This window comes from Narcine bancroftii, chromosome 2, assembly GCF_036971445.1.
Source record: "Narcine bancroftii isolate sNarBan1 chromosome 2, sNarBan1.hap1, whole genome shotgun sequence".
Classification (NCBI taxonomy): domain Eukaryota; kingdom Metazoa; phylum Chordata; class Chondrichthyes; order Torpediniformes; family Narcinidae; genus Narcine; species Narcine bancroftii.
The window spans coordinates 23,391,191-23,416,830 of NC_091470.1; the positions used below are offsets into that span (position 1 = coordinate 23,391,191).

Consider the following 25,640-nt stretch of genomic DNA (forward strand, 5'->3'; position numbering starts at 1 on the left):
GACTATGTGCAGTTCTGGTTGCCCAGCAGCAGGAAGGAAATAAGTTTGAAAGATGCAGAGGAGATTTACCCATGTATTGTCAGGACTGGAAGGGATGAATATAAATCGGGCTAATTTCCAAAGAACATTCCAGCACAGAAACAGGCCCTCAGACCCATCTAGTCTGTGCTGCAGCGTTCACACTTCTGCTGTAGCTTAAGGATGGTTCTGTTCTTACACTGACATGTCTTGCAGTGAACTACTCATTTGCATTTCCTTCAGGGAAGTTCTGTTGGACGGGTGGCACTTGTATGTCCGGGACAAAGTACATTGAGAGGTTGCTGAAGTAGAAAAATCAACTCTTGCCTCAAGGAGGCCCTTGACCTGCTTCAGTTTGCACCCCCACCCCACCCCACAAGTCACAACAGGACACAGCAGATGCCATCTCCCTGGCCCTCCACTCTTCATTAGATCATCCAGACCACAAGAACACCTACATCAGTCTGGTGATCATAGACTACAGGTCTGCATTGAAAACCATAATACCAGCAGAACTAATCAAACGTGGACATCTGAGACTCTGTTCCTCCTTTGCGACTGGATACTGGATTTGCTCATCGACAGACCCTAGTCAGTGCAGTTTGGCGACATCACTTCCACCTTGTTGACCATCAACACTGGCATCTCAAGGCTGTGTGGTTAGTGCCCTGCTCTTTCACCACGATCGTGCATCCCACTTTGGCTCCAATGCAATCAGCATTCACTCCCAACACCACGATTGAGGGCCAAATGACAGGCAGTGATGAGTCAGTCTGCACTGGATGGAAATAGAGAATATGGTGGCCTGATGCCACAACAACAATCTAGCTCTCAACATCAACGAGACCGAGGAGCTTATGGAGGACTGTCTTCATTAGCAGGATGGAGGTGGAATGGGTTAGAACCTGCAAGTTCCTTGGAGTCCACACATTAGAGGATCTCGCCTGGGGCCAAACATTAAGAAGGTACAACAACATCTCTACTTTTTAAGAAGTCTGAGGAGATGTGGCATGTCATTGAATAGTCCATTAAGTGGTAAGCATTCTGATTGGTGGCATCATGGCCTGATTTGGAAATTCCAGTGCACAGGAAAGCAGAAGGTTGCAGAAATTGGCAAAACTAGTCAAGACCATCACAATCACCAACATCCCATTGGGGATCCCTGTATGAGATGCTGCCTCAAGAGGCCAGTCAACATTATCAAGGATTCCCATCACCATGGTCGTGATCTCTTTTCATTACTATGGAAGGTACAGACACTTGAAGTCAGCACCTCAAGGTTCAAGAAGAGTTTTTCTCCAACAGCTAAATACCTCTTGACCCTCCCAAACTACCTGAACCATGAACTACTCTGGGATCACCCAGAATATGTCTGCAGTTTTGAAACGTCACTTTTTTCCCCCCTCACTTAATAAATATTTACTTATTTATCCCTTCTATCTTTCTGCTAATTTATTTGGGGTGTATCTTGTGTGGCTGCAGCAAGTAAACATTTAAGTGCATCTGTGCGTTGTACTTCAGTATAAGCTCATATCTCAAACAATCAGCTCATCTTCCCCCCATTCAACTAAAGTTCTCTTCCCAAAAAAATGAACGAGGAAAGCAAGATGGTTTGGTTAAATCCATTTTAATTCTATTGTTTTTGCAAGTGCATCTGTACATTGATTTACTCACGACAAGAAGTTAAATTCATTTAAGTCTAAAAAAAACATCATAATCCCACACAAAGTACATACAACCATTTCCAGATAGTGTTATATACAAACTAAAAGGAAAGGTCAGTAACTGGCTAGCTACAAGCAAAGAAATTAAGGTTTTAGGACCTCCTGTAATAGAACTTACTAATTTTTCTGAAATAAATGATCCGAGCTCCTCGAGTGACATGGAGTGGGGGGGGGGGGGGGGGGGGGCCAGTGCGAAAAATGTTACGTACTTGCTCAATTTTAAGAAAGACCTCATCCCATAAAGTGAAGCATTACTAAATTACAGGATAGGGTATCCACTGTTCAATGGGATTATAGTTGATCTCCAACCCAATATTTCTTTCTTGTGGGAAACAAATACATCAAATGAATTTGCATGGAATTACATCCAACTTGCATGAACATCTCACCAGAAAGTTAATTTACTTAAAAAGTATTACCACGCAGAGCAATGTGCCCTGTCAGTAATTTAATTGGGTAATGCTGTTTTGCAAGTTATTTCAAAGTTCAGCAAGAGGTGATTTTTTTTTTTGGCTTTAATGGATGTACTTCCTATCAAAATTGGTCAAAGGTTCCAGTAAGAGCCCCAGGTATTTATCCAGTTAATAGTTCAGTGTTAATAATCCCAGGATTCAGAGTAACTTACAAATTTCCTCACCACACCCACTCTCCACTTCAATCGGGGAGAAGGTGTGGAAAAACAAAGTATCAGTAGGGCACAGGATTTAGATCATGGAGCTGTAGAGCACATAAATAGCCATTCAGCCCAACACCCATCCTGAACAAGTAGCCTATCTGAGCTAGTCCCATTTGCCTTCCCTTGGCCCATCTCCATCTAACCCTTTCCTTTGCTCATACCTGTCCAAGCATCTTTTAAACATTGTAATTGTACCCACCTCTGGCAGCTTGTTCTATATACCCATCACTCTCTGTGAAGAAGTTGCCCCTCAGTTCCTTTTTAAATCTTCCCCCCTCACCTCAAACCCATGCCCCTGAGTCTCAGGCTCTCCTATTCTGATAAAAATAGACTGTGACTTGTTCACCTTATCCACCACCTGCTCATAATTTTATATACTTCTACAAGGTCACTCCTCAGCCTCACCTCATCCAGAGAAGTAGTCCTGGCCTAACCAGCCTTTCCTCATAATGACACATCTCACTTAGAAACAAGGAGCACTTAAGAAGGACTCTGTTGCAAAACTGTGTTCCTTCAAGGAATTCATAAGTAACCTGCCAACCTTAATATTTGGTTTTAAATCAAAGATGATTGTGGCAAGCTTGTTTTTTCATCGCAACCGTCTTGTGCGACTCCAATAATTCATCCTTATTGTGAAGCTGAGTTCTTGTAAAACAGGGCAATTCCAAATGGCCTGATCTTCTACTTGTAAAGAAGAGATTGGTGTGAAGGAGACGTTATGAAACTCGCTCAAAGTAGCAACCTGAGTAAGGACTTCAAACCCTTGTAATTGCTCACTGTTCAATTTGACAGAGGCTGATGTGCACCACCTCGACGGGGCAATGTAGCGACTCAGCTGGTAGGACTGATGCCTCACAGCTCTGATGACTCAGATTCAATCAGGCTTCAGGTGCTGACATTGTGGATTTTGACCGTTGTCCCTGTCATTGCATGAATTTACTCTGAATGCTCAGGTTTCCTCCCACGTTCAAAAGATTTTCAGGTCAAAGGGTAATTAGCCACTGTAAGATGCCCCTAGTTTGTGGCAGAGTGGTCGAAATTGGGAGGGAGCCAGTGGGGAAATAAAATGGGATTAGTGTATGGCTGCTTAAGGGTCAATGTGGGCCCTGCCTACAGTTCCCCTTGTTACTCTTTTTAACGGAAACCCGTGGATGTCAGTGTTCAAGGCTCCAGTTGTTTCCCAACACAGGATATATTCTTGGCTTCTCAGCACTAGAAACTGCTGCAATCCGCAGTTCTAATCATACAGAATATCTTGCAGGCATCCCTGAGAATTAAACATCTCGGGCACCTCGCTGTCCAGTTTACTGATCACCTTGTAAATGCTTTTCTTCCATGAAGGATCCGAGTCTTTCCCAGATTTGACTGCAGTAAAAAATTCTCGAAGGGTCACCTCCGCCACTTCCACAAACTCCTGAGGGATCTGAAGGAGAAAAAAAATTGCAAAGGCAAGGAAAGAATCAGGAGGTGTGTGAACTCTGCAAGACAATGACTTGGCTGTGAAATGTAGCTTTAAGATACAACTTCAGTCATATTGTGATATGCTCTCCTGACTTGGGTCAACCAGGTGGATCAATAGGGACCCAGAGAAGTAGTGTAGTCCCATGCTTGACTCTGCACTAGACTTCCCTCACCTGAACTAACCCCCAAAACTATTGTCTGTGTCCTATCCACAGATTCCCATTCACCTACCACCCCTCCCCACCCCCCACCACCCCCACAAGCTGACACAAATAATAAGATGCTGGAGAAACTCAAACTTCAGAAAGGGTCCCAACCTGAAATGTTGACTGACCTGCTGAGTTTCATCAGGCATCTCATTGTTTGTTCAAAATTCCAGCATCTGAAGTCTTTGTGTTTCTCCACCATGTACGAGTGACCTACATCTGGATCAGATCCATCAGTCCCTCAGTTTTAAAATGTACATTCTAGTTTTAAAATCCCTTCATAGACTTGGCTATCCTGTACTACCATTCACCTCCAGCTCTACAGGGCTCCAAGGCATCTGCTCCACCTGCATCTTCCACACAGAATAATCCCATGGGCTATAGACCCAGGGCCAGCGCTACCATTAGGCCAACCAGGCAGCTGCCTAGGGTGCAGACCTCAGAGGGATGCTGTTGAAGAGACATCCCAATTGTAAAAAAAAATTTAAAAAGTCGCTGTGGGCTAGATGTACAACATGACGATTCCAGCCCCCCTTGGGTCGCACCCTTTTGCCAATCGGAAGCACTTTGCAAAACCGCACGTGACTGGTCAAGGAAGCAAGCCGAATGTTGAGTGGCTCAGGCTGGGATCAGAGGTAGCTGGAGTGGTGGGCAGCACGTGGAGGCATGCAGCAGCCTCTGGGTTTGAAGTGAAATCTATCACGTTAGAGGCAAGCTAGTTTTGTTCAAAATGTTTAGGCTATGTTTGAAGTTAAATCCAGTACATCAGAGCTGCCATTTAGGAGGAGAGAGAGAAGGGGTGTGTGTGGGGTGGGGTGGGGGGGGTGAAAGTGCCGGTTGTTAAACGTGTGTGGGCGCGCACATATGCAGAACCGTGGTGACTTTTGCATTTGCTCTCACTCCCCCAACATTAAAACCTAGCTATTGCCCCTGCCACCCCCCCCCCCCCAACACCGTGCACTCAACTTGGCCTAGGGCACAAGATAGTCTGGCCTTGGCCCTGTCTATACCACCCTTCTGATCGCCCTGCATTCCTGCTGCATTATTTCTCTCCTGTATGCCCCTTGAATTTCCTTTGATTCTTTCATCTCTACCCTCTGTAAATTACACTAAGAGTAATTTAATGAGGGTGGACTGGTCCTCAGTTTTAATGTCTCACCTCAAAGATGACACCTCCCACAGTGCAGAGCTTCCTTGGTCGAAACACAGCATTGCTGGAGGAACTCAGCTGGTCTCACAGCATCCATTGAAGGTCAAGATTGAATAATGACATTTCAGGCCTGAGCCCTTCCTCAAGGTAAAGGGCTCAGGCCTGAAACGTCAGTAACTTCTCTTTATCTCCTATGGATGTTGTGAGACTAGCCAAGTTCCTCCAGCATTCTCAATCGCAACATCTGAAGACTTTTGTGATCACTCAGTTCACCTCTTCCTTGGTCCTCTCCCAAGGCCTCAAGTCTCTGGGGATTGGACTTTTTCCCAACACTCATTCTTTTAAATATCTTTTGGGCATCTAGCACACATTGGAGATCAATGTTCGGAATCTTCACTGCGTTCACCGCCCATCCCATCTCACCTCTCACATTGGATTCATCCTGGCATGAGTTGAAAGGGTTTGCTGTAAAAACTGCCCGCCCTTAGCTCTTACAAAGCAATGCCTGGGAATGGAATGTCTTAGCTCTGCCCTAAAGTAAACAGGCCTAATCTGTGCCTGCAATCTTCCCACTGCAAGAATGCATGGAATCATTTCTCAGCATCTCACGCCAATCCTTATTTCAGCCCCACTCAGGCGTGTGGATCAGCTAATCCCAGGTTGTTTTAGTGTGATTGTGTGGCTTCCGATTCCCACACTTGGCTTGATGAGTGCATCGCAGCCAATTTATCAGGAAGTGAGCCGTCCAATGTTGCCCTGTTAGAGACAACACAGGAAGAGGAGGAGGTCGGGTGGGGGAATGGGACATAGCTGATGTCCAGTGGGTGGGGGTTGACTAGGTTATCTGAGGCCAGCATAACAGTATATACCTCTATTGAGTTTCCCTGCCAAAGAAGAGAGTGAGTTTGTGTACTTTCTGTATCTCTCCTTGTCTCTTATCCTCCAGCTTCCCACCCCCTTCCCTTACTTCTCCTAACAAAGGAACCTCTGCCTCCTCTCCCTAGCACCTCAGCTTTTTTTCTCTTCTACCTTCCCATCTGCATCCACCATGGCCCTTCCTCCCTCTCTCTCCCCTCACCTTTTTGTACAGGCATCTGCCAGTTTTTGGTTATACCTGGCAAAGAACCCTGGTCCGAAACATTGGTCTCTTTACTCCCTATGGATGCGTGACTTGCAGAGTTTCTCCAACACATGTGAGTATTACCCTCAACCCCAGCATCTGCAGACTTGCATGTTTAACTTAATTCAAACACACACACAGTGAAGAGGACAGGAAGATGTTGAGGTGGGGTGGGAAGAGGGGGAGAGTTACAGGAAAGAGTAAATCAAGAGGTTGAGCTCATCAGGAAAAGGCAAAACAGGCTAGAGCCCTTTTCTCTAGTGAAGGGAAGGCAAAAGACTGACACTTGTGAACACACAATGTGGAGAAGATATATTGGGTAAACCAAATCCAAGGGACAAGGATATGACAAAGCAGGAATCAAAGAGCAAGTGGCAAGGTTGGCTCGAGAATCAGCCATCATTTTAGTGAGATGCAGAGAAGACCCAGATGGGCAACTCGTTCTTGATCTTAGAATGTTGCTGATAAATCCAGCAGGAAATTCAGCAGAAATCTCCTCACCCAAAGTGTGACATGAATGTGGGATTCACTACTGCAGAGGTAGGTAGTTATAGGGGTGTTGGTGAGGGCACACCTCAAGAGGCTCTGCACTGTTTTGGTCCCCTTACCCAAGAAAGGATGTGGTGACATTGGAAGCAGTCTAAAAAAAAACAAAGACCAGGAATATCTGAGATGAGAGGCTTGACACATCAATAGAGGTTCAACATATTAGATCCATATTTTTAGGAATTTGGAAGAAATCAGGGCAATCATATTGAAGATTCTAAGAGGATAGAGGTTGAGGCATTTTCACTAATAGAAGAATCTTGAATGGGGTGACATATTTTAAAGCTCGGTGCAAGAAGTTTCTTCTTGTGGAGAGTAGTGAATCTTTGGAATTCTCCACCCCAAAGAATTGTGGAGGAATACATCATGAGACGTACTTACAGTGAAGCAGATACATTTTTTTGAAAGATCAAGAGACTGAATTTTGTGGGAACCTGCCACAGAGGAAGAGATGAGATCCCGAGAAGATGATTATATTGAATGGCAGGGCCAGCTCATCTACACTTCCCATTGTCCTGTGTGAGGCAAATCCGCAAGAACATCTAATGGGAAATTTGGCAAAACACATGAAAGAGAAAAGGGACAGAGGATGGTGTTGATAGGATGAGATGAAGAAGAGAGGTGTGGGTGGTAGGATTACGTGGAATATTAACACTGCACTGATGAGGGACCTAGTTCTGATGCTGCACCTTCAGGAGGGTAAGAAATAGGATCAAGAGTAGGGCTGATCTAGTTGTGGACTCGGGTCCTGTTCCCAATCACCCGTTTTATTCAAAAAATCCATCTGTATATTAAATACATATGAATGTAATTTTAAATTTAGACATAACAGCTCAGTAACAGGACCTTTCAGCCCACAAACCTGTGCCACCCAGTTGACCCATATCCCCTCTACGGTTTGAAGGGTGGGAGGAAACCAGAGCACCCAGAGGAAATCCACACAGACAAGGAGAGATTCGAACCCCGGTTGCTACCACTGTTACCACAGCGTGCTAACTCCAATGCTAACCATGCTGCCCAGAGGCAGCATCTACTTCCTTGGCCAGAGAATGCCTCGGATTCACTTCTCTCTGGGAGAAGCAGTTCCTCCTCATCCCTGTCTTTGTAACCACAGTGTGCTAACTCCCACGCTAACCGTGCTGCCCAGAGGCAGCAGCTACTTCCTTGGCCAGAGAATGCCATGGATTCACTTCTCTCTAGGAGAAGCAGTTCCTCTTCATCCCTGTCTTAAATCTACTCCCAAATCCTGATGCAAAGGTTCTCTAGTTTGAGTCTCACCTCCCTGCTTCTATCTTGTCTATTCCCTTCATAATTTTGCATGCTTCTCTATCTCTCTCTTCACCTCCCCCTTCCCCTTCCCCCCCAAATCCTTCAAAACTCCAATGAGTTTGGTCCCAGGCTATTCAATCTCTCCTCAGAAACTAATCTCATAAGACAACCCCCTCATTTCCAGAAATGGCCTGGTGAATCTCCTCTCCACTGCCTCCAAGCCAGTATTTCCTTTCTCGAGCAAGCAGATCAGAATTGCATGCAGAATTTCAGGTGCGGCCTCATCCTATAGAACCTGCTTTCTCCCAAATCGAATCCCTCTGGTTACAAAGGCCATTTACCTCTTGATTCCCTGCTGCCCTTGTAAACTTTTGTGATTCATGTCCACGTGAGATATAGTTCTTTTCCTCTTTTTTTAAATTCTCTCTGTTTGCTTACTGTTTATTTTGTTTAAATGTGTACATTTTTTGCACAACCCATAAGTGGTAGTTCCACCTCACCTGCAGGAAAAAGAATCTCGGGGTTCTATGTGATGTCATGTACGTTCTCTGACAATATAAATCTGAAAGCTTTTCCTCCTTTGATGGCTGCATTTCCGAAGGGTTTCTTTGGATAAATGAACGGTCCGATGGCGACACTGAGGCAGCAGAGTGGGCGGACAGGATTAGTGGACTACAATAGAAATACTGAAAGTAGATCAAAGACTGACCTGAAAATCATTGGTCTTGTTGTAGTGCCCATTGAGAGCTCGGTAAAGGTCAGAGTCCCTCGTCACCTTTAGGTCAGCAGCATTGTCTATGCCGTCATTTACAGCCTGTCGAGCAAACTTCTCCATCTGGATGTAGTAAAACTCGCGGAAGTTGCTGAACCATTTGATAAGTTGGGAGGTAATGCATCTGTTGAACTGATGGTGAAGCAAGGATAGAAACCGTTAGTGGACTTCAATTTACTGTGCAGCGTTCCAACATTTTCTTTTATTGAATGTGCAATATTGAAGTTGTCAAACAATACGAATCATGTTCACTCCGGATACGTGTGAGGCAATGCATTTTGGAAGGTCAAACTTGAAGGCAGAACACTGTACAGGTCCTTCGGCCCTCAATGTTGTGCTGACACATATATTCCTTCCAAAAAAGGTACTAAACCCTCCCTACCCCATAACCCTCTATTTTACTTCCATCCATGGGCCTGTCTAGGAGTCTTACCCCTAATGTTTCAGCCTCCAGCACCATCCCTGGCAAGACATTCCAGGCACCCACAACTCTGTAAAAACCTTACCCCTGATATCTCTATTAAACCTCCCTCCTTTCACTTTGTACATATTGGTTTGCTATTCCTGCCCTGGGGAAAATACACTGGCTGTGCACCCTATATATGCCTCTCAGAAACTTGTAGACCTCAATTATGTCTCTTCTCATCTTTCTTCACTCCATGAGAAAAGTCCCAGTTCTTCTAATCTTGCCTCACGAGGCATTTTCTAATCCAGCCAACATCCTGGTAAATCTTTGCATCTTCTCCATGGCTTCCACATCATTCCTATAATGAGAAGACCAGATCTGAACACAATATTCTAAATGTAATCTCACTAGCTACTTGTAGAGTTGCAACATGACCTCTCGTGTCTTGAACTCAATCCCCCTATTAATGAAGCCCAGCATCTCATGACATAGTCCTTCTTAACTATCCCATCAACTTGCATGGTGACATTCAAGAGATATATGGATTTGGACCCCAGGGGTCCATTATCCCTGTACTCAGCCTTCTGGTCTGACTTTCCAAAATGCCTCACCTCACACTTATCCAGATTGAACTCCATCTGCCACTTTTCCGCCCAACTGCAACCTGTCTATATCCTTTCTGTAACCTATGACAGCCTTTACCATTATCCACAACTCCTCCAATCTTCATATCATCTGCTAACATCCTGACCTTCATCCAGGTCATTTATAAAAATCTCAAAGAGCAGAACAGATCCCTGTGGCACTCCACTGTATATCAGCATAAATTTTATATTTAAAAAAAAAATTTAGACATACAGCACAGTAACAGGCCATTCCGGCCCCCGAGTCCGTGCTGGTTATTTACATCCAATTAACCGACACCCCCAGTACATTTCAAACAGTGGGTGGAAACCAAAGCCCCCAGAGAAAACCCATGCAGACGGGGGGAGAATGTAAAAACTCCTTACGGACAGCCCGGCCCTGATCGCTGGTGCGGTAAAGGCGTTGCGCTAACCACATCAACCATGCTGCCCCATGAATTAATTGCTTTTTCTTCTCTGGTAAGGAAGCCAAAGGCTTGATCCTCTCACGACTACTCAGGGATGACCCAGTTTTGTGGGTAATCAAGTTGCCAATTCACATCAAGATTTTGTTAAGTACGAGTCAAAAATGTTAGTAAATGTACAGATGCACCACAAAGGCACCAATGTACGGTGGCCCTCGTGACCACCCCCTTCTTCCCACCACCCTGTTACCACAGGCTCTTCTGGATGAAACTGTTCCTGTGAATGTCAAAGCAGTGTCTCAGAAAAGTCATAATTTCACTCAAAAATTGGCAAATCCACCTTGATTTGGACCCCAGGGTCCCCATGTTTATCCGCACTCTTAAGTAATCGGCCGTGTTTACCCTGGCCGCAGCTCAGGATTCCAGTGCCCAGAAACTTGTGAAGCTACTCAGCAGCGAGACTTCTGCAGAATCCCCAGGTTCTCAGGCTGAGAAATCTGCTGACTAGGCCATTAAAATATAAACCAGCTGGATCTGGCTGCATTTGTCAGGGGAGAGAGAGACAGTCAATCTTTTGGATCAAGACCCTGCATCAGAGAGGAGGAAAACATCTTCAAAGTGGGCAAACCTTGTGCAGACTTTGCAGTATAACAGAGAACTGGAAATGCTGGAATCAATGCGTTTCCATTTTATTCCAGTTTGTAGGTTGTGGGTGTTTTTTTTTTAAATATTTTTATTTACAAATTTTTCTGGAAATCTTTTAGAATTTTTTCGACTCCTTCAGTGCGAGGCAGCGTTTCTGAGCTGAAGCAAAGGAACCCATTCTGAAATCCTCCATCAAACACAAATTTTAATCAAAGAGAACCACGCAGCACCGGACCACTGCAAAATGTACAGGATTGGTAGGTTAATTGGCAGGAAGGGCCTTCTACCGTGGTTGTCATTAAAATTACAACTCCAATCACTTGGCAGCCACTTCAGTAGCAGAAGACTTCAGCCAGGTTGGTATGGAAGAAGCAGCACAGTCCAAAGGCAGGTAACTGAGAAGCTCGGGTCAGCAGATCTGTGTCATTGTTTGGGCACAGCAGTGAGCACAATGCCTTTGGAGAGCCAGTGATCAAGACCAGAGTTTGAATCCCACCCCGTCTTCAGGAGTTTGTACGTTGTCCCCGTGTCAGAGTGGGTTTTCCCCCGGGGGGGCTCTTCCCTCCCACCATTTGAAATGTACCCAAGATGTAGATTAATTGGGAGTAAATTGGGCAGCACGGACTTGTGGGCTGAAATGCTGCATGTCTAAATTTAAATACAAAAAACAAATTAAATTAATGTGAACGACAGTTTTCTTGCTCCTTTCTCCAGACCAAGCGGCAGCCTTATCAGCAAAGCGTGCTGTGTGGTTTGACTTTGTTGTAAACTAAACTTAGCTTAAGATACCTTGCTGTATCAAAAATAACTTTACGCTCTGAAAGATTTTGCAAGCTATGAAGGCTTGTGTGGAATATTTAGTGGGCTGTTAATGTCTAAAGACTTAAGAATCAAATTGCATAAGAGTATTTTGTTCTCATTTAACTTTCCAGTTAGGATGGATTTTAAAATGTTCTTGTACTTTGATTATGTTTTCCCTTCGTTTCAACTTCCATTGGCACCTCACAGAAAAGGACTGAGATTTTCAGAAGGGGGAAAAAAAGTTTAGACACAACTCCTTCACCCCTTTGTAAACTCCTCTGACATATGCTAGATTGAATACCATGGAGGCACAGAGAGCAATACCCTCAGGGGTAGTGTGGAGAGGGGCATCCCTGGCAGTCGCAATCCTGTTCTTACTCGAGAGAACCCAGCAGTTGTTTGCACTTTTGGTTTCCTTATCATTGCCTGGCCTGTCACAGAAGCACCCCGGCCCTTGCAGTCATGTTGCTCTCAGTTTTCTCACAAGTTTAAATTTCCCCTGCAAAGGGAGTAGATGAATATTGAATGAGGAAATAGACTGAAGGACATGGAGAGGAGGCAGGATAGTACAGTGTGAAGAGGCATAAAAACCAGCAAATGAAACTATTGCCATCACCCCTTGCCATTTGAGAATGATTACAGTGGTCACAGCATTTCTCAAGTTCATCAGCATCTGAGAGCTACTTTGAGAGGCCAAAGAGATTTTTTTTTTTTTTTTTTTAAAAAAAGATTTTTTTTAAAACTTTTTAAAATGTAGACATACACCACAGTAACAGGCCATTTTGGCCCATGCCGCCCAATTACACCCGATTTGACTACACCTTCCAGGGAAAACCCATGCAGATACGGGGAGAACGTAGAAACCCCTTACAGGCGGCACGGGATTCAAAACCTGGTCCCAATCGCTGGCGCTGTAAAGGCACTGTGCTAACTGCCACACCAACCGTGCCCCCCCCACCCCAAAATTTGAAAGCACAAAAAGACTATTTATTATGCGGCTTTATCGACCTCAGGGCATCGCCAAGTGCTTTAAACCAAGAAATAGGATTTGAAATTAAAACAGAAATGTTGAAAAAAACCCCAGCAGGTCACAGACAGCATCACTGGTAAAGAGAAACTGTCTCTAGAACTGGAAATCAGTAGGAGAGGAGGTGGGGTGGGATGTGTAGAACAAATGTGATAGGATAGGTTGAAGAAAATGGTGCCCCAACGTTGCAGCGGCCATCTTGACTCAGCACAATATTTGAAATCTGCTACTCTAAACATATCGTCTACGATTGGGAAACGGTAGCAACAATGAGAAATAGACCTGGACCTTCAAACTGGAGGATCGGACTAGTAAGTTATTGTGTGGTTTTAACTTACTGAAGGAAGCGAGCAAGACGGCAGACCACAGAGAGGATCACTGGAGACATGTGGGAGGCCGTTGGAAGCACTGTGTGAGAAAACAGAAGCAAGGGATGCGGGGCAGCATTGGGGTTAGACCGACAGTTAACCCGTTCAGACCCTGCTCCCGATAATTTTACTTGCAATTGGAGAAGAAAATGAATTGCCTGAGGCTGCATCTGAACCAAAGGGAACTACAGGGCTGCTGTGGTTTGGTAGTTACAGAAAAGTGGCTCCAGAACTCATTCCAGACATAACGATCCAACTCAATGATCGTATCTCCTTCAGGGCAGTCAGAAGCCCCTTTCACACTTGTGAGTGGTCCCAGGAATTAACAGCCAATCAGCCTAAAAAAGGTCTAGTGTGGAATGAAAATCGTCTCAATGCCAGTGTGAGATGATGTCATCTCATGCTGGGAATAGACTGCCTCAACCCCAGTGTAATCCCTGGCATCAGGAGATGCCAGCGTTGCAATCAGGCAAGTGTAGAATGGGAAATTGCATTCTAGGACAGAAATGACCCAAGTTTTTGCATGAGTGCAGGAAGATTAAAATGGAGATATAAACTTTGGTGTGGGAAAGTCACACTGGGAGAAAGAGAGAAAGAAAGGAAATAAGTAGCAATAGCGGACAATTTTTAAACAACTTTGGAAAGTTGGTAGCGCTATCGCACACAATTTATAAAGACAGTGAGGAAAAAGCGATGGCGGACCTGATTTTCCCAGAATGCTCTGCAGCAAGGAAACTCCTTCATGAATGCTCTGTTCATGCAGTCATACATACACCCCTTTCTCTGCCGCACGGAATTCTGGGAGGGCAGGACCACCAGAGCTTCCCCCCACCCCCACAGTATTTATAATTTGTGCATGATAACACTACCAACTTTCCCACACTGTTTAAAAATTATCCACTATTGCTATTTATTGCTACCACTTCTCCACGGTCCCTTATAAAGATTTATATAGTTTAGCACAGGGGCTGAAGGGCTCATACTGTACTCTACATAAAGTTTAATTATGTTATTAATTTTGTTCAAATATAAGAAATTAATATATTGATCAGGATTTAGGGCCGGTCCACCATCGCTCGATGCATCATGACATCACCAGTAGAAGGTAGAACAGTCCCAACCCCAGGGATGGCTCCTTGCAAGTGTGAATGCATGCAGCGCCCCAGTTGAGAGTGGTCAAGTGTGAACATCAAAAGTGCCATTCCTATCCCAGGACACTTGTCGACCAATTTAGTGGGTTGCAAGTGTAAAAGGGGCGAGATTCCAAGAGGGGGTCTGTCCATTTATATCAGTGAGAACTGGTGCACAAATATCTCTGTGGTAAAGATCTTCTGCTCAGCAGAGATGGGAATACTTGATGGTGAAATGCAGACCTTTCTACCTGGCCAAGCAATTTACGGCCATGCTGATTTCCACAGTTTGCATTCCACCTTCAGTTAGCGAGGGCAAAGCAATGAAGGAGGTTTATGGTGAAGTATGTGAAGCATCAGACGTCCCACCCAGATGGTGCCATAATTATAGCTGGAAACTTCAACCATGCCAACCTGAAAACTGTTCTACCACGGTTTCAACAGCACATCAACTTCACCACCTTAGATAGAGTGTACACCGACATCCCTGCTGCTCCTTTCCCCCACCTTGGGGAGAGGGGAGTGGTATTGGACTGCTTTGAGGCCAGAGACTGGAGCTGCCTCAGGGCAATAGCCACCTACCACATCCATGTAAACGTCGATGAGTACACGAGCTCAGTGGCTGGCTACATTGAGGAAGTAGATCAAATGCCACACAACCAGGGCAAAGCAGAAACCTACATTGGACGCAGAAATCATAAGTAGGCCATTTGGCCCATTGAGTCCATGTCATGCACTTCTCAGAGCTCAAGATGCAGCCTTCAGGACAGGTGACAAGATGGCACTAAGATCAGTCAGGGCTGAACTTTCCTGTGCAGTCTGGAAGTCAAAACGTGGGTATGCACAGAAGATCCATGGACAGCTGTGTGACATTGACAACGAGGCACATGTGACAAGATATCAAACTGATAACAGATCACGAGAACCTTGAGTCATCGACAACAACACCACCCTTCCAGACAGACTGAACAGGCGGGGGAGAAGGTAAGAATGGGCATGGGGGGAAGGTAAGAATGGGCAGGGGGGAAGGTAAGAATGGGCAGGGGGGAAGGTAAGAATGGGCAGGGGGGAAGGTAAGAATGGGCAGGGGGGAAGGTAAGAATGGGCAGGGGGGAAGGTAAGAATGGGCAGGGGGGAAGGTAAGAATGGGCAGGGGGGAAGGTAAGAATGGGCAGGGGGGAAGGTAAGAATGGGCAGGGGGGAAGGTAAGAATGGGCAGGGGGGAAGGTAAGAATGGGCAGGGGGGAAGGTAAGAATGGGCAGGGGGGAAGGTAAGAATGGGCAGGGGGGAAGGTAAGAATGGGCAGGGGGGAAGGTAAGAATGGGCAGGGGGGAAGGTAAGAATGGGCAGGGGGGAAGGTAAGAATGGGCAGGGGGGAAGGTAAGAATGGGCAGGGGGGGAAGGTAAGAATGGGCAGGGGGGGAAGGTAAGAATGGGCAGGGGGGGAAGGTAAGAATGGGCAGGGGGGAAGGTAAGAATGGGCAGGGGGGAAGGTAAGAATGGGCAGGGGGGAAGGTAAGAATGGGCAGGGGGGAAGGTAAGAATGGGCAGGGGGGAAGGTAAGAATGGGCAGGGGGGAAGGTAAGAATGGGCAGGGGGGAAGGTAAGAATGGGCAGGGGGGAAGGTAAGAATGGGCAGGGGGGAAGGTAAGAATGGGCAGGGGGGAAGGTAAGAATGGGCAGGGGGGAAGGTAAGAATGGGCAGGGGGGAAGGTAAGAATGGGCAGGGGGGAAGGTAAGAATGGGCAGGGGGGAAGGTAAGAATGGGCAGGGGGGAAGGTAAGAATGGGCAGGGGGGAAGGTAAGAATGGGCAGGGGGGAAGGTAAGAATGGGCAGGGGGGAAGGTAAGAATGGGCAGGGGGGAAGGTAAGAATGGGCAGGGGGGAAGGTAAGAATGGGCATGGGGGGAAGGTAAGAATGGGCATGGGGGGAAGGTAAGAATGGGCATGGGGGGAAGGTAAGAATGGGCATGGGGGGAAGGTAAGAATGGGCATGGGGGGAAGGTAAGAATGGGCATGGGGGGAAGGTAAGAATGGGCATGGGGGGAAGGTAAGAATGGGCATGGGGGGAAGGTAAGAATGGGCATGGGGGGAAGGTAAGAATGGGCATGGGGGGAAGGTAAGAATGGGCATGGGGGGAAGGTAAGAATGGGCATGGGGGGAAGGTAAGAATGGGCATGGGGGGAAGGTAAGAATGGGCATGGGGGGAAGGTAAGAATGGGCATGGGGGGAAGGTAAGAATGGGCATGGGGGGAAGGTAAGAATGGGCATGGGGGGAAGGTAAGAATGGGCATGGGGGGAAGGTAAGAATGGGCATGGGGGGAAGGTAAGAATGGGCATGGGGGGAAGGTAAGAATGGGCATGGGGGGAAGGTAAGAATGGGCATGGGGGGAAGGTAAGAATGGGCATGGGGGGAAGGTAAGAATGGGCATGGGGGGAAGGTAAGAATGGGCATGGGGGGAAGGTAAGAATGGGCATGGGGGGAAGGTAAGAATGGGCATGGGGGGAAGGTAAGAATGGGCATGGGGGGAAGGTAAGAATGGGCATGGGGGGAAGGTAAGAATGGGCATGGGGGGAAGGTAAGAATGGGCATGGGGGGAAGGTAAGAATGGGCATGGGGGGAAGGTAAGAATGGGCATGGGGGGAAGGTAAGAATGGGCATGGGGGGAAGGTAAGAATGGGCATGGGGGGAAGGTAAGAATGGGCATGGGGGGAAGGTAAGAATGGGCATGGGGGAAGGTAAGAATGGGCATGGGGGGAAGGTAAGAATGGGCATGGGGGGAAGGTAAGAATGGGCATGGGGGGAAGGTAAGAATGGGCATGGGGGGAAGGTCAGAATGGGCATGGGGGGAAGGTCAGAATGGGCATGGGGGGAAGGTCAGAATGGGCATGGGGGGAAGGTCAGAAAGGGCATGGGGGGAAGGTCAGAAAGGGCATGGGGGGAAGGTCAGAAAGGGCATGGGGGGAAGGTCAGAATGGGCATGGGGGGAAGGTCAGAATGGGCATGGGGGAAGGTCAGAATGGGCATGGGGGGAAGGTCAGAATGGGCATGGGGGGAAGGTCAGAATGGGCATGGGGGGAAGGTCAGAATGGGCATGGGGGGAAGGTCAGAATGGGCATGGGGGGAAGGTCAGAATGGGCAGGGGGGAAGGTCAGAATGGGCAGGGGGGAAGGTCAGAATGGGCAGGGGGGAAGGTCAGAATGGGCAGGGGGAAGGTCAGAATGGGCAGGGGGGAAGGTCAGAATGGGCAGGGGGGAAGGTCAGAATGGGCAGGGGGGAAGGTCAGAATGGGCAGGGGGGAAGGTCAGAATGGGCAGGGGGGAAGGTCAGAATGGGCAGGGGGGAAGGTCAGAATGGGCAGGGGGGAAGGTCAGAATGGGCAGGGGGGAAGGTCAGAATGGGCAGGGGGGAAGGTCAGAATGGGCAGGGGGGAAGGTCAGAATGGGCAGGGGGGAAGGTCAGAATGGGCAGGGGGGAAGGTCAGAATGGGCAGGGGGGAAGGTCAGAATGGGCAGGGGGGAAGGTCAGAATGGGCAGGGGGGAAGGTCAGAATGGGCAGGGGGGAAGGTCAGAATGGGCAGGGGGGAAGGTCAGAATGGGCAGGGGGGAAGGTCAGAATGGGCAGGGGGGAAGGTCAGAATGGGCAGGGGGGAAGGTCAGAATGGGCAGGGGGGAAGGTCAGAATGGGCAGGGGGGAAGGTCAGAATGGGCAGGGGGGAAGGTCAGAATGGGCAGGGGGGAAGGTCAGAATGGGCAGGGGGGAAGGTCAGAATGGGCAGGGGGGAAGGTCAGAATGGGCAGGGGGGAAGGTCAGAATGGGCAGGGGGGAAGGTCAGAATGGGCAGGGGGGAAGGTCAGAATGGGCAGGGGGGAAGGTCAGAATGGGCAGGGGGGAAGGTCAGAATGGGCAGGGGGGAAGGTCAGAATGGGCAGGGGGGAAGGTCAGAATGGGCAGGGGGGAAGGTCAGAATGGGCAGGGGGGAAGGTCAGAATGGGCAGGGGGGAAGGTCAGAATGGGCAGGGGGGAAGGTCAGAATGGGCAGGGGGGAAGGTCAGAATGGGCAGGGGGGAAGGTCAGAATGGGCAGGGGGGAAGGTCAGAATGGGCAGGGGGGAAGGTCAGAATGGGCAGGGGGGAAGGTCAGAATGGGCAGGGGGGAAGGTCAGAATGGGCAGGGGGGAAGGTCAGAATGGGCAGGGGGAAGGTCAGAATGGGCAGGGGGGAAGGTCAGAATGGGCAGGGGGGAAGGTCAGAATGGGCAGGGGGGAAGGTCAGAATGGGCAGGGGGGAAGGTCAGAATGGGCAGGGGGGAAGGTCAGAATGGGCAGGGGGGAAGGTCAGAATGGGCAGGGGGGAAGGTCAGAATGGGCAGGGGGGAAGGTCAGAATGGGCAGGGGGGAAGGTCAGAATGGGCAGGGGGGAAGGTCAGAATGGGCAGGGGGGAAGGTCAGAATGGGCAGGGGGGAAGGTCAGAATGGGCAGGGGGGAAGGTCAGAATGGGCAGGGGGGAAGGTCAGAATGGGCAGGGGGGAAGGTCAGAATGGGCAGGGGGGAAGGTCAGAATGGGCAGGGGGGAAGGTCAGAATGGGCAGGGGGGAAGGTCAGAATGGGCAGGGGGGAAGGTCAGAATGGGCAGGGGGGAAGGTCAGAATGGGCAGGGGGGAAGGTCAGAATGGGCAGGGGGGAAGGTCAGAATGGGCAGGGGGGAAGGTCAGAATGGGCAGGGGGGAAGGTCAGAATGGGCAGGGGGGAAGGTCAGAATGGGCAGGGGGGAAGGTCAGAATGGGCAGGGGGGAAGGTCAGAATGGGCAGGGGGGAAGGTCAGAATGGGCAGGGGGGAAGGTCAGAATGGGCAGGGGGGAAGGTCAGAATGGGCAGGGGGGAAGGTCAGAATGGGCAGGGGGGAAGGTCAGAATGGGCAGGGGGGAAGGTCAGAATGGGCAGGGGGAAGGTCAGAATGGGCAGGGGGGAAGGTCAGAATGGGCAGGGGGGAAGGTCAGAATGGGCAGGGGGGAAGGTCAGAATGGGCAGGGGGGAAGGTCAGAATGGGCAGGGGGGAAGGTCAGAATGGGCAGGGGGGAAGGTCAGAATGGGCAGGGGGGAAGGTCAGAATGGGCAGGGGGGAAGGTCAGAATGGGCAGGGGGGAAGGTCAGAATGGGCAGGGGGGAAGGTCAGAATGGGCAGGGGGGAAGGTCAGAATGGGCAGGGGGGAAGGTCAGAATGGGCAGGGGGGAAGGTCAGAATGGGCAGGGGGGAAGGTCAGAATGGGCAGGGGGGAAGGTCAGAATGGGCAGGGGGGAAGGTCAGAATGGGCAGGGGGGAAGGTCAGAATGGGCAGGGGGGAAGGTCAGAATGGGCAGGGGGGAAGGTCAGAATGGGCAGGGGGGAAGGTCAGAATGGGCAGGGGGGAAGGTCAGAATGGGCAGGGGGGAAGGTCAGAATGGGCAGGGGGGAAGGTCAGAATGGGCAGGGGGGAAGGTCAGAATGGGCAGGGGGGAAGGTCAGAATGGGCAGGGGGGAAGGTAAGAATGGGCAGGGGGGAAGGTAAGAATGGGCAGGGGGGAAGGTAAGAATGGGCAGGGGGGAAGGTAAGAATGGGCAGGGGGGAAGGTAAGAATGGGCAGGGGGGAAGGTAAGAATGGGCAGGGGGGAAGGTAAGAATGGGCAGGGGGGAAGGTAAGAAAGGGCAGGGGGGAAGGTAAGAAAGGGCAGGGGGGAAGGTAAGAATGGGCAGGGGGGAAGGTAAGAATGGGCAGGGGGGAAGGTAAGAATGGGCAGGGGGAAGGTAAGAATGGGCAGGGGGAAGGTAAGAATGGGCAGGGGGGAAGGTAAGAATGGGCAGGGGGGAAGGTAAGAATGGGCAGGGGGGAAGGTAAGAATGGGCAGGGGGGAAGGTAAGAATGGGCAGGGGGGAAGGTAAGAATGGGCAGGGGGGAAGGTAAGAATGGGCAGGGGGGAAGGTAAGAATGGGCAGGGGGGAAGGTAAGAATGGGCAGGGGGGAAGGTAAGAATGGGCAGGGGGGAAGGTAAGAATGGGCAGGGGGGAAGGTAAGAATGGGCAGGGGGGAAGGTAAGAATGGGCAGGGGGGAAGGTAAGAATGGGCAGGGGGGAAGGTAAGAATGGGCAGGGGGGAAGGTAAGAATGGGCAGGGGGGAAGGTAAGAATGGGCAGGGGGGAAGGTAAGAATGGGCAGGGGGGAAGGTAAGAATGGGCAGGGGGAGGAGTACAGATCCACAGATGAAAAGTGTTAATTGAACATCGGTGGAACACAGGAGGACAGGTGAGAATTGACTGGTGGAGGGGTAGGGTGGGGGGGGGGGGTTGGCTCTTTGGAAGTATATCTGGGACTAAGGAGAATAGAGGGAAAAGGAGAGAGACAGAGCTAGAGGAAAGGAGATAAGAGTGAAAGATTTGGGAGGAGGGGGGAAGAGCTCATAGAAACCGGAGGTCGACATAATGTCATCTGGTTGGAGGGTGGCCGGATAGAATATGAAGTGTTGTTCCTCCAATTTGTAGGTGGTCTCACAAGACTGGATGAACAATGGAATATGGGTAGAGAGTGGAAATGAATTGCCCCTGGGAGATCCCTGCGACAGCGGCCTACAGAGCCAAGATGCTCAACAAAGTGACCGCCCAGTCCATGTCCAGTCTCTTCAAATGTAAAGGAGACCACAGCGGGAGCACCAGATGCAGTAGATGATGCCTGCAAATTCACTGGTAAAGTCTTCTGAATGAACGTCAATTTCAAACTGGGGAATCCAAAAAGAGCAATGTCTGGTGTCTGGACTGAGCAGTCACTGAAATCCATCCAAGCAGAAGTTATTGAGTTTGAATTGGCAATGCTTCAGAAAGCAAAAGTTCTTATAGGTAAACTGTTTTAATGTTTGAAAAGAAAAAGCCCACGGAAGTCGTCTCCTTGATATAAAGAGGAGAATCAGCCATGATGGGATTGAGTCAGACACACAGGATTAGCTTCCTATTGTGCTCAACGATGCTCTCCCACTGAACGGCAGAGATGAGAAAGGGAAGCGAGTTGAACGTGTGACCTGGCATTGACCTCGAGCATCAGGGATGCAGAAAAGAGGGATCATACCAACAGTCAGGAGGTCAAAAGGAAGAGTCCAAGATCAGACAATGATGTAGTTAATTTTCAAGCAGGGAAGAACTTCATGGGTTCATTTAGACATACTGCAATGGTAACAGGCCCCTTCGGCCCATGAGCCCATGCAGCCCAAATACACCCAATTAACCTACAACCCCTGTGCGTTTTGAAGGGTTGGAGGAAACTGGAATACCCGGAGGAATCCCACATCGACAGGGGGGAGAACGCACAAACTCCTTATAGACGGTTGGATTCAAACCTGGGTCGCTGGTGCTGGAACAGCATTGCGCTACCTGCTATGCTAACCGTGCCAGTTGCTTTAAATGATCCACAGCACTGCAAGCACCGCGAGGAAAGTGTCTCTATCCTGTATCCAAGCAGCTAATAAAATCTTCCATCATTAATCTGGTGCCCATCGGGTTTTTTTTTTTGCCAGCGGTGTGAGGGCTCTGATGGAGATATCACCTTAGATAGAGTGGCCATCTTTTTAAATGGGAACACCAGTTAGGCAATGGAAAGAGGGATTAGCAGATGCCTCCAATACCCCACCTTAGGGGTTTACAGGCTTAGGGGCTGTCGTCATTCACCGGAACTGAAACTAAATGTCCCCCAGTGCAGTTCCAATCAAATCATCCTGCTTCCAAAGATGTTTGGGCTTCAACCCATCTGACAGGTCATCTCACACCCATACTTTGGCATGGCACAAGATGTAACAGATATACACACCTTCATCCAAAATTGGCTCTAACACTGGCCATAGAACATTACAGCATAGAAACAGGCCCTTTGGCCCTTTTGGTTTGTCTGAACTATTATTCTCCTTAGTCCCACTGACCTGCACCCAGTCCACAGCCCTCTATACCCCTCCCATCCATGTTCCTGTCCAAATGTTTCCTCAATGTTAAAATTTAATCCACATTCACCACCTCAGCTGGCAGCTTGTTCCAACCCAACCTCAGTGGAAAAAGCCTACTTGAATTTACTCTATCTATACCCCTCATAATTTTGTACAACTATCAAATCTCCCCTCATTCTTCTATGCTCCAGGGAATAAAGTCCTAACCCATCCCTCATCTTGTCTTTAATATATGCTAGAGCGGACAGATTCCCAGGGATTTATCAAGTGCATTGTCCCACCTTGTAGGAAGCTAGGGAAGAAATTGGCTCTTGTAGAAATATTTATGTCATATTTGGCCTCATGTGAAGGGCCAGAAGACTAGAGGGTGGATTCATGTGCCATTATTTAAACAGGAAGCAAGGAGAAGCCAGAGAACTACAGGCCAGTGAATGTTAGTACAGAGAACGTTGCTGGAAAGGACAATGAAGGATAGGATCAGTGATTGGAAATCAGACGCACATTTGGGTATGGAAAGATGGCATTCGGAAATTCAAATTTGTATACCTTTGGAGAAAATTTACATACAATTTGAGAAATAAATAATCATCTTTTGTACAAATTTGGAGCCCATATATGCAAAGTTTAGGGATTAATATGTAAAAGTATTCTTCTGGCCTCTTAAAACCTGTAATAATTTTCTTCCCTGGTGTGGTTTAATATAAATACTGTAAGATCCCAGTGTGTGAGCTAATCCTTTGTGCAATCCAGATTCATATGATCTTTTCTTTATACTTTTTTAATATAATTCTTTTATAACCGTGTCTATTGATATTATTATATCTTTTATAGTGGGATGGGGGTAAGAGGGAGGGGAGGGCAGGCAAGTCGGAGGGTTAATACCATGTAATCACTGCAATTTTTAAATTTAATTAAGTATTAACTTTGTATAATTATAATTACATGGATGGAAAATTTTAAATAAAATATTTTAAAAAAGAATCAGTTATAAAGATGTTTTTCCTACCTTAACGTCGGAGAAATAGGTTTTCAGTGTGGTTGAGCTGGGATATCGAGTATAGAAGAACATCAGCTTGGCTTTCTTCAGGTGATTAGGTGTTAATCCCTCCTGAATAGGAAGACTGGTTAAGGTCATTTCAATCAGGATGGTCGATTTGACTAGGGAGCATTAAATGACCCCTCTCCCTCAGTTGTGTTGAAACATAACTCTTTTTCTCGGCTTCAAATATTTCATTCCATCAGCATCTAAAGGTAAAACAGCCAAGGCGATCTGGTTTCTGAACATATAGAAACTCATCTTTGAAAATCCAAGAAAATCAAACCAGGTAAATTAACAAATGAGTTTTTAATGTACTGTACAATGTCTGGCTAATCTATTTTAAAGGCCTTTGGAATGCTTTATATACCACCCATCAGCTTAACAATGTCTTATTATTGATTTGTATGTGTCTTGCTCATGGACAATTGCATTCCTGTAACTGTAGTCTGGCTCAGGAAACTTGATTCTGTTGGAAATTTTGTTAATTAATTGCTCTGTCCTGTAAAAGGTGCGATAGCCTGAAAGTTTGGATGGGCTGTTCTTGCATCCATGATCAACTTGGGAAGTAAAAGCAACTTGATGCATGCATTTTGATGGAAACATCAAATTATGCTTGTTATGATGTGATCTTGGAAACATAGAAAGCCTACTGCACAATGCAGGCCCTGTGGCCCACAAAGTTGTGCCGAAACATGTCCCTACCTTGGAAATTACTCGGCTTGCCCATACCCCTCAATTTTTCTAAGCCCCGTGTACCTATCCAAAAGTCTTTTAAAGGACCCTATCATATCCACCTCTACCACCATTGCCAGCAGCCCATTCCACGTGCTCACCACTCTCTGCATAACATACTTACCCCTGACATTTCCTCTGCACCTATGCCCTAGCACCTTAAACCTGTGTCCTCTTGGGGCAACCATTTCAGCTCTGACTATCCACACGATCAATGTCTCTCATCTTCTTATACACCTCTATCAGGTCACCTCTCATCCTCTGTTGCTTCAAGGAGAAAAGGCCGTGATCACTCAATCTGATTTCATAAGACGTGCTTCCTAATCCAGGCAACATCCTTGTAAATCTCCTCTGCACCCTTTCTATGGCTTCCACATCCTTCCGGTAGTGAGGTGACCAGAACTAAGCACAGTACTCCAAGTGGGGTCTGACCAGGGTCCTATGTAGCTGCAACATTACCTCTGGGCTCCTCAATTCAATTCCACAATTAATGAAAGCCAATACACCTTATGTATTCCTAACCACAGAGTCAACCTGCGCAGCTGCCTTGAGTGTCCTATGGACTCAGACCCCAAGATCCATCTGATGCCCACACGGCCAAGAGCCTTACCATTAATACTATATTCTACCATCATATTTGACCCACCAAAAAGAACCACTTCACATTTATCTGGGTTGAACTCCATCTGCCACTTCTCACCCCAGTTTTGCATCCTATTAATGTCCCGCTGTTACCTCTGACAGCCCTCCACAATAGTCACAACATTCCCAACCTTTGTTTCATCGGCAAACTTACTAACCCATCCGTCCACTTCCTCATTCAGATCATTTATAAAAATTACGAAGAGTAAGGGTCCCAGAACAGATCCCTGATGAACACCACTTGGTCACCAACCTCCATGCAGAATATGACCCGTCAACAATCACTCTTTACCTTCTGTGGGAAAGCTAGTTCTAGATCGACAAAGCAATGTCCCCTTGGATCCCACGCCTCCTTACTTTCTCAATAAGCCTTGCATGGAGTACATTATCAAATCCCTTGCTGAAATCCATATACACTGCATCTACTGCTCTTCCTTCATCAATGTGTTTCATCACATCCTCAAAAAATTCAATCAGGCTCAACCTGCCCTTGACAAACCCATGTTGACTATTCCTAATCATATTGTACAGAACGTCTTCAAATGTTCGTAGATCCTGCCTCTCAGGATCTTCTCCAACTTACCAACCACTGAAGTAAGACTCACTGGTCTATAATTTCCTGGGCTATCTCTACTCCCTTTCATGAATAAAGGAACAACGTCTGCAACCCTCCAATCCACCGGAACCTCTCACGTCCCCAGTGATGATTCAAAGATCTTCACCAGAGGCTCAGCAATCTCCTCCCTCGCCTCCCATAGCAGCCTTGAATGTCTTGCAAAAACTGACTTAAAAACCAGAATACTCCTGAAAAATCTGATACAAAGCTGCATTGCTTGTGATAGACGGGCTTCCACCTCTGGTCACCCAAATTTCCAGCTCAACTTCCTTTTAGCTGGTT

The 25,640-nt window shown here is 47.8% G+C and overlaps 1 protein-coding gene across 2 annotated transcripts in view; it reads right to left on the reverse strand.

Annotated features, from left to right (window-relative positions):
- Nucleotides 1-1,643: 1,643 nt before the first annotated feature.
- Nucleotides 1,644-25,640, reverse strand: part of LOC138752267 (prospero homeobox protein 1-like) — a 49,850-nt gene continuing 25,853 nt past the window's right edge. Inside the window, exons 3-5 of one of the 2 annotated variants that reach the window (XM_069915228.1) lie at nt 23,336-23,437; nt 8,880-9,074; nt 1,644-3,841 (exon numbers count right to left, since the gene is read on the reverse strand). In XM_069915228.1, coding sequence (XP_069771329.1) covers nt 3,656-3,841; nt 8,880-9,074; nt 23,336-23,437 — 483 coding nt within the window. In that variant the 3' untranslated portion in view covers nt 1,644-3,655. Of the gene's footprint in view, nt 3,842-8,879; nt 9,075-13,207; nt 13,278-23,335; nt 23,438-25,640 lie in introns of those variants that run through there. The other variant, XM_069915229.1, reaches the window with a different exon arrangement.